At 40.6% G+C, this 9405-nt stretch overlaps 1 protein-coding gene across 1 annotated transcript; it reads left to right on the plus strand.

Annotated features, from left to right (window-relative positions):
- The first annotated feature begins 827 nt into the window (after nucleotides 1-827).
- LOC142256507 (mucin-6-like) lies at nucleotides 828-7095 on the plus strand. Its single transcript, XM_075328231.1, has 4 exons — nucleotides 828-939; nucleotides 3335-3419; nucleotides 6202-6240; nucleotides 6494-7095. The coding sequence occupies exons 2-4, from the start codon at nucleotides 3383-3385 to the stop codon at nucleotides 6859-6861; spliced, it is 444 nt and encodes a 147-aa protein (XP_075184346.1). The 5' UTR covers nucleotides 828-939; nucleotides 3335-3382; the 3' UTR covers nucleotides 6862-7095.
- The last annotated feature ends 2310 nt before the right edge of the window (nucleotides 7096-9405 follow it).

Here is a 9405-nt window from a genome sequence, read left to right on the forward strand (position 1 = left end):
ACTACCTTCAGAGACTCCGTGGTCCCAGGGACTTCTACACTCCCCTCCTTTGAACGGACTGTCCTTCTAGCCGTAGTGCTCCAGCTACCGGGCACCTTGCCCTCGGTGGGGTGCTCAGTCCAGTGGATCCACCTCCTGGGCCTACCCGTCATCCTGGTCCTAACAATAGAACAGTGCTAACCACTAAGCCACTGTGCTGCCCTATATCTAGTACAGAGCTAACCACTGAAACACTGTGCTGCTCTATATATAGTACAGTGCTAACCACTGAGCCACTGTGCTGCCCTATATCTAGTACAGAGCTAACCACTGAAACACTGTGCTGCTCTATATATAGTACAGTGCTAACCACTGAGCCACTGTGCTGCCCTATATATATATATATATATATATATATATATATATATATAGTATAGTGCTAACCACTGAGCCACTGTGCCGTCCTATACATAGTTCAGTGCTAACCACTGAGCCACTGTGCAGCCCTATATATAGTACAGTGTTGCTATATAGTGTAGTGGAAACAAAGTGATCCAAGCATTATTTTGGAAAATTGTTTAACTTTATTTTACAAAATGACAACATTCACTAAAGTCCATTGTAATAAAAGTTTCTTAATCTCAGGTGATGATGATGATGATGATGATGATGATGATGATGACGAGCTTTATCAGTTCCTATTACATCTTGTCACTATTGCACCACCTCGGCGCTGGCAGAGAGGGCCTGGCGGCTCTTGTACCGGACGTTTCTGAGTCAATAGAACCATTGAGAAGAAGAAGAACACAAACTCTCTCCGCGGTGACACTGACTCATCTCTGGGGTGAAGCAAGTCCCGGACTCACGTTACTGTGTCGCAATCTGACCTACATCCCCGCAACCGGCTGCTTTATAAGACACCGGAGGAGACTCCTCAGAGGACAGAACCACCTCCTGCAGGTGAGACCCCGCACACTGTCTTATCTATTTGTGCCTTGTCTTTCTTTCTTTCTTTTCTTTCTTTCTTTCTTTACTTCCTTTCTTCCTTTCTTCCTTCCTTCCTTCCATCCGTCCTTCCTTCCTTTCTTCCTTCCTCCCTCCCTTCCTTCCTTCCTTCCTTCCTCCCTTCCGTCCGTTCTTCCTTCCTTCCTTCCTTCCTTCTGTCCTTCCTTCGGTCCTTCCTTCCTTCCTTCCTTCCGTCCTTCCTTCCTTCCGTCCTTCCTTCGGTCCTTCCTTCTTTCCTTCCTTCCTAACGTCCTTCCTTCCTTCCTTCCTTCCTTCGGTCCTTCCTTCCGTCCTTCCTTCCTTACATCCTTCCTTCGGTCCTTCCTTTCTTCCTTCCTCCCTTCCTTCATTCCTTCCTTCCGTCCATCCTCCCTTCCTTCCTTCCGTCCATCCTCCCTTCCTTCTCAGCTTTTCCACCTTCTCTTTCTCCACCTCCTTCTTCTCCACTTTCTCTTGCCCTCCTTGATTTCATTTTCTTTATTTATTCTTCTCCTTGTTTTCTTTGCCCTTCACTTTCTTTTTTTTCTTTTCCCATAACTTTTCTTTAATTAATTTCTCCTTTCTCATCACTTTTTCTTTTTTCCTACTCATTATCTTGTTTTCTTTTTCTCGTTCCTCCTTTTCTTCCACTCTTTTTTCACCTTTTTTTCTCTGTTGTTTTCTTTTTCTTCCCTTTCCTTTTTCTCCTTTATTTCTTTCTTCTTTTTCCCTATCTATTTCATTCTCTTCCTTTTCCTTCACTTTTCTCTTCTGTCTTTCCTTCACCTACTCTTATCCGCCTCTCTTTCTTTTTTTTTTCTTAACTTTCTTCCCTTTCTTCGTCCTCTCTCCTCCTCTTCCTATACTTTTCCTTCCTTCTCTGTTTCATCCTCCATTATCCACTTCTTTTCCATCCTCTTTTTCAGCTCAATTTTTCCCAATTTCCCAATCCTCTCCCCTTTTCTTTGTCTTCCCCTAACTTCTTCTCTGTTTCATCCTCTATTACTGACATTTTCCCATCCTCTTTTTCTCCTCAATTTTCCTAATCCTGTCCCCATCTCTTCCTTCCTTCTTCTGTTTCATCCTCTATTATCCACTTCTTCTCTATCCTCTTTTTCTCCTCAATTTTCCCAATTTCCCAGTCCTCTCTCCATCTCTCCATCTTCTCCTTTCTTCTTCCCTGTTTCAGCCTCCATTACCCACTTCTTTTTCATCCTCATTTTCTCATCAATTTCCCAATTTCCCAATCTTCTTTCTTTTTCGCTGTCTCCTTCTTCTCTGTTCCATTATCCACTTTTTTCACATCCTCTTTTTATCCTAAATATTTTCAATCCTCTCACTTTTTTATGTCTTCTCTTTCCTTCTTTTCTTTTTCATCCTCCATTATCCTCTTTTTTCCATCCTCCTTTATTTCTCAATTTTCCCGATTTCCCAATTCTCTCCCTTTTTCTCCTTTCTTTTCTGTTTAATCTTCCTCCTTTCCCTACTTCTCTTCCTTCCTCTTTTTTCCTCAATGTTCCCGATTTCTTAATCCTCTCTCCTTTTCTCCATCTTCTCCTTACTTCTTCTCTGTTTCATCGTTCATTACCCACTTTTTTGTTCCATCCTCTGTTTCTCCTCCATCTTCTTGATTTTTCCAATCCTCTTCCCTTTTCTATTTTCTTCTTTTCTGTTTCATCTTCCTCCTTTCCCCTCTTCTCTTCCATCCTCTTCTCCTCCTAGATTCCCTATTTCCTTTTCCTCTCTCTTGTTCTCTTTGTATTTTGCGCCTTCTTCTTTTTACTCCTTTATCTTTCTCCCTTTTTCTCTGCACTCCTTTTCTTTTATCTCCCTTTATATTCTGTCTCTTCTCTTTTTCCTCCTTCTCTACTATGTCTACTTTGTTTTTTCTCCTCTTCTTTTCATTTATCATCTCTTTTTCTTTGCACTTCACCTTCTTTCTGGTATCTTCCTCATTCTTCTCTTCCCGCTCTTCTTCTGCATTCACTAATTTTCCTCCTCTCTCATTCTCTTCTCTTCATGTTCTCCTCTCACTCTCCTCCTTTTCTTCTCGTAGATTCCTTTCTTCTATTACCTCTGCACTCTTTTCTTTTGTTCTTTTGCTCATACTTTTCTCTATTATGTCTCTTATTTGTTTATTTATGTATTTATTTGTTTCTTTTGCCTTTACTTTTCGCTATTATGTCTCTTATTTATTTTTTATTTATATATTTATTATTTGTGTCTTTTGCCCTTACTTTTTGCTATTATGTCTCTTAGTTATTTGTTTATTTATTTATACATTTATTATATGTTTCTTTTGCCCTTACTTTTCGCTATTTTGTCTCTTATTTATTTATGTATTCATTATTTATTTATTTTTGCTTTTTAGCTCTGTGTTTCCTCTCCAGCTTCTGATCTAAATCTTAACTAATCAGAGATGTCTTCTCAGAAACTCCTGGGGTTGATAGCGGCAGGTAAGACATATAGGGGCCAAATTATAAGCTTCCCACTTAATCACCCTTATATAATGTCTAATATAAAAATGTGTGTGTATATATATATATATATATATATATATATATATATATATAAAAATAATATACAGTCATATGAAAAAGTTTGGGCACCCCTATTAATGTTAACCTTTTTTCTTTATAACAATTTGGGATTTTGCTATTTCAGTTTCCTATATCTAATAACTGATGGACTGAGTAATATTTCTGGATTGAAATGAGGTTTATTGGACTAACAGAAAATGTGCAATCCGCATTTAAACTAAATTTGACAGGTGCATAAGTATGGGCACCCTTATCAATTTCTTGATTTGAACACTCCTAACTACTTTTTACTGACTTACTAAAGCACTAAATTGGTTTTGTAACCTCATTGAGCTTTGACCTTCATAGGCAGGTGTATCCAATCATGAGAAAAGGTATTTAAGGTGGCCACATGCAAGTAGTTCTCCTATTTGAATCTCCTATGAATAGTGGCATCATGGGCTCCTCAAAACAACTCTCAAATGATCTGAAAACAAAGATTATTCAGCATAGTTGTTCAGGGGAAGGTACAAAAAGTTGTCTCAGAGATTTAAACTGTCAGTTTCCACTGTGAGGAACATAGTAAGGAAATGGAAGAACACAGGTACAGTTCTTGTTAAGCCCAGAAGTGGCAGGCCAAGAAAAATATCAGAAAAGCAGAGAAGAAGAATGGTGAGAACAGTCAAACACAATCCACAGACCACCTCCAAAGACCTGCAGCATCATCTTGCTGCAGATGGTGTCACTGTGCATCGGTCAACAATACAGCGCACGTTGCACAAGGAGAAGCTGTATGGGAGAGTGATGCGATGCATTTGGACAAGCCAGTTACATTTTGGACGAAGGTCCTGTGGACTGATGAAACAAAGATTGAGTTGTTTGGTCATACAAAAAGGCGTTATGCATGGAGGCAAAAAACACGGCATTCCAAGAAAAGCACTTGCTACCCACAGTAACATTTGGTGGAGGTTCCATCATGCTTTGGGGCTGTGTGGCCAATGCCGGCACCGGGAATCTTGGTAAAGTTGAGGGTCGCATGGATTCAACTCAGTATCAGCAGATTCTTGACAATAATGTGCAAGAATCAGTGATGAAGTTGAAGTTACGCAGGGGATGGATATTTCAGCAAGACAATGATCCAAAACACGCTCCAAATCTACTCAGGCATTCATGCAGAGGAACAATTACAATGTTCTGGAATGGCCATCCCAGTCCCCAGACCTGAATATCATTGAACATCTGTGGGATGATGTGAAGCGGCGGTCCATGCTCGAGACCATCAAACTTACCTGAACTGGAATTGTTTTGTAAACAGGAAAGGTCAAATCTACCTTCATCCAGGATCCAGGAACTCATTAACAGCTACAGGAAGCGACTAGAGGCTGTGATTTCTGCAAAAGGAGGATCTACAAAATATTAATGTCACTTTTATGTTGAGGTGCCCATACTTATGCACCTGTCAAATTTTGTTTAAATGCGGATTGCACATTTTCTGTTAGTACAATAAACCTCATTTCAATCCAGAAATATTCCTCAGTCCATCAGTTATTAGATATATGACACTGAAATAGCAATAACCCAAATTGTTATACAGAAAAAAGGTTAACATTAATAGGGGTGCACAAACTTTTTCATATGGCTGTATGTATCTATACATATATATATCCACACACACATATATATATATATATACACATATATATATATGTACATATATATATATGTATAAATATATATATATATAGGTATATATATATATATATACATATATATACCTATATATATATATATATATATATATATATACATATATATACACATATATATATATATATATATATATTGTCACGCTCCCCGGGTCCTCAACCCCGTTCCCCGGCTCACCTGCCACGCTCTCCGCTCCCCAGTCACCGGATTCCGTCCGTCCCAGGGCTCCGGGCCCCCGATCCCGGCGCCCGACAGCTTCCCTGGACCTGGCCGGCTCCCCTGCGTCCTCCTCGCAGCCTCCTTCCCTGGCTTCTGGCACCCGGGCGGCGCGCATGCGCATTAGGGCGCGCGCGCGGTCACTGACCCTTTCTTAAAGGGCCAGCGTCCATTAACAGGAAATGAGGTTGCACAGGTACAGGGTATATAGGGGGTCATTGTCCAAGGGGGCGGGGCCTGATCTTCGTGTTCCCTGAGCTAGGAGTCAGGTCTCTTGGTGTTTATGTGCCTGTACTCACCTATCTGTCTTTGTAGAGCCGTACCTGCCTCGCCATCCAGTCTGCCGTGTCCTGATCCCCGCACGCTGTCCGTCTGCCATCTGACAGTCCGTACCATCCCGGATCCCTGCGGTGACCCGTCATCTTGCTCCAGAGGTTCCGGACCCCGCCTGATATCACCTCGGCCTCCGAACCTGAGCTACGTCACCAAGACCACCTTCTGTGACTCCGTGGTCCCTGGGACTCCTCCGCTGCCTTCTCTTGCACGGACTGTTCTACTGCCCATCAGTGCTTCAGCTGCCGGACTCCCTACCACCATCTCAGAGAGTTCGGTCCAGTGGATCCACCTCCTGGGTCTGCCCGACCGCCCGGCCGTGACATATATATATATATATATATATATATATATATATATATATATATATATATAAAATATATATAAATATATATATATAGATATCGATATACATCTCAGAATTACTGTCTTGCAGTAATATTCTTTTTCTTCTTATTTTCAGCATGTTTTTTGTCTCTGATTGAGCAGAGTTCAGCTACGAGTAAGTCACCGCTGTGTACTCCGCATGTTCTACAGTATGTAGTGTAACATTGAGTGTCTCAGTGTCAGCCACTAGTGGTCAAAATTGGTACTGCAAATGTTTTATTTCTTTTTCATTTTGCTTATAACGTTTTTTTTTTCATTGAATTTATTTATCTAATTGTAAGACAAAACTAAACCTGGCTGAGGTCTCTTTAGTTATCAGCACTGGTGGATTTTTTGCAATTTACGATTATTGGTTTTTCGCCCCCTAGGTATCCGATGCCCACCAAACAGCGTCTTCGAATGCAAACCCCTCTGCTACAACACCTGTGACAATCTCAATGCGACTTCTTGTAAGACATCTTGCACCCCCCAGTGTCACTGTAGAGAAGGATTTGTCTTCCAGTCTGAGGATTCTTACACCTGCGTCCCCGTGTCCTCCTGTGGGGTCTCCTGTGCACCAAACATGGTTTTCAGGGAATGCACCCGGACTCCCCAGGAGACCTGCGAAACCCTTGGAATCGACTATAGGCCATCAGAAACATGCATGCCGCGTTGTGTATGTGATGACGGCTATGTTCTGACAAATGACAGTGAACCGCAATGTATCAAGACAAAGAAATGCCTCACCCTCCAATAATAATAATGTCTGACCACAAATGGAGCATATGTGACTTATCCTGCTCAAGTGACTTAAGAAACCGAACCGCTAGTTTAAGTAGAGCTGCAATACCAGAACAAGCCTGAGGACAAGAGTGGCGCTGTTTCTAAAGAGCAGTAGACCGCTTCTTTCTAATCTATGAGATAAGGTTGTAAACTCTAATGCGCAGAACATTCTCCAAATCCATCATTCCTTGTCTATTTCTTATGCAAAGGCCAATTAATGTTTAACAATAAACTTTTATATAAAAGTATCATGTGTTTATCTAATTAATTTAGTAATAAAAATCAATTTATATAACATAATGTTTTATATAATGTAGCGATAGCCCATGTGGGCCCTTGGAAAGAGGATCCCGTAGAGATGGAGAGCGGGGTTCAGTCCTCGCTGGCCCCATTATGTTTGCAGTTTGGTGGGGCAGGACTTTGAGTAAATTGTATATGAACAAATATAAGAGATGGAAAAGCCCCCTGCATAGAGAAATCAGGTCTGGCTGGAAAAACACCACCATTGCCTTGAACCCCTCTTTACATCCTATACATCTACTAAATATGTCCCAATATCCCACCACAAACCAACCCTCAGTGCCATGGAAAGTCTTTTCTAATTTCTTTCATTCCATTAGTATCGGATACATATTTTTCTTCTAAATACACTTTTGTTTCTTTAATTATTTCTTAACATAACCTTCATTTTCTAAGAGACACTCCTCTTCCTCTTCCTCTTCCTCTTCCTCTGAAAAACCCAACTGTTTGCCTTGATATATCCCACCACAAACCAACCCTCAGTGCCATGGAAAGTCTTTTCTGATTCTCTTCATTTTATTAGAATTGGATACATATTTTGCTTTTGAATACACTTTAAAAAAAATAATATATGTATTTCTTGACATAGCTTTCTCTAATATTCACTTTACAGTCATATGAAAAAGTTTGGGCACCCCTATTAATGTTAACCTTTTTTCTTTATAACAATTTGGGTTTTTGCTATTTCAGTGTCATATATCTAATAACTGATGGACTGAGGAATATTTCTGGATTGAAATGAGGTTTATTGTATTAACAGAAAATGTGCAATCCGCATTTACACAATATTTGACCGGTGCAAAAGTATGGGCACCCTTATCAATTTCTTGATTTGAACACTCCTAACTACTTTTTACTGACTTACTAAAGCACTAAATTGGTTTTGTAGCCTCATTGAGCTTTGCACTTCATAGGCAGGTGAATCCAATCATGAGAAAAGGTAATTAAGGTGGCCACTTGCAAGTTGTTCTCCTATTTGAATCTCCTATGAAGAGTGGCATCATGGGCTCCTCAAAACAACTCTCAAATGATCTGAAAACAAAGATTATTCAGCATAGTTGTTCAGGGGAAGGTACAAAAAGTTGTCTCATAGATTTAAACTGTCCGTTTCCACTGTGAGGAACATAGTAAGGAAATGGAAGAACACAGGTACAGTTCTTGTTAAGCCCAGAAGTGGCAGGCCAAGAAAAATATCAGAAAGGCAGAGAAGAAGAATGGTGACAACAGTCAAGGACAATCCACAGACCACCTCCAAAGACCTGCAGCATCATCTTGCTGCAGATGGTGTCACTGTGCATCGGTCAACAATACAGCGCACGTTGCACAAGGAGAAGCTGTATGGGAGAGTGATGCGAAAGAAGCCGTTTCTGCAAGCCCGCCACAAACAGAGTCGCCTGAGGTATGCAAAAGCACATTTGGACAAGCTAGTTACATTTTGGAAGAAGGTCCTGTGGACTGATGAAACAAAGATTGAGTTGTTTGGTCATACAAAAAGGCGTTATGCATGGAGGCAAAAAAACACGGCATTCCAAGAAAAGCACTTGCTACCCACAGTACAATTTGGTGGAGGTTCCATCATGCTTTGGGGCTGTGTGGCCAATGCCGGCATCGGAAATCTTGTTAAAGTTGAGGTTCGCATGGATTCAACTCAGTATCAGCAGATTCTTGACAATAATGTGCAAGAATCAGTGACGAAGTTGAAGTTACGCAGGGGATGGATATTTCAGCAAGACAATGATCCAAAACACCGCTCCCAATCTACTCAGGCATTCATGCAGAGGAACAATTACAATGTTCTGGAATGGCCATCCCAGTCCCCAGACCTGAATATCATTGAAAATCTGTGGGATGATGTGAAGCGGCTGTCCATGCTCGGCCACCATCAAACTTAACTGAACTGGAATTGTTTTGTAAACAGGAATGGTCAAATCTACCTTCATCCAGGAACTCATTAAAAGCTACAGGAAGCGACTAGAGGCTGTGATTTCTGCAAAAGGAGGATCTACAAAATATTAATGTCACTTTTATGTTGAGGTGCCCATACTTTTGCACCGGTCAAATTTTCTTTAAATGCGGATTGCACATTTTCTGTTAGTACAATAAACCTCATTTCAATCCAGAAATATTACTGAGTCCATCAGTTATTAGATATATGAAACTGAAATAGCAAAACCCCAAATTGTTATAAAGAAAAAAGGTTAACATTAATAGGGGTGCA

Source organism: Anomaloglossus baeobatrachus, chromosome 11 (assembly GCF_048569485.1).
Source record: "Anomaloglossus baeobatrachus isolate aAnoBae1 chromosome 11, aAnoBae1.hap1, whole genome shotgun sequence".
NCBI lineage: Eukaryota > Metazoa > Chordata > Amphibia > Anura > Aromobatidae > Anomaloglossus > Anomaloglossus baeobatrachus.

What these genes read in the sequence shown, in the direction of transcription:
- LOC142256507 (XM_075328231.1), top strand. Translation starts at nt 3,383, where the DNA reads ATGTCTTCTCAGAAACTCCTGGGGTTGATAGCGGCAG. An exon ending in CCTGGGGTTGATAGCGGCAG is followed by an intron (nt 3,420 to 6,201) that starts GTAAGACATATA and finishes TCTTATTTTCAG; the next exon opens with CATGTTTTTTGTCTCTGATT. An exon ending in TGAGCAGAGTTCAGCTACGA is followed by an intron (nt 6,241 to 6,493) that starts GTAAGTCACCGC and finishes TTCGCCCCCTAG; the next exon opens with GTATCCGATGCCCACCAAAC.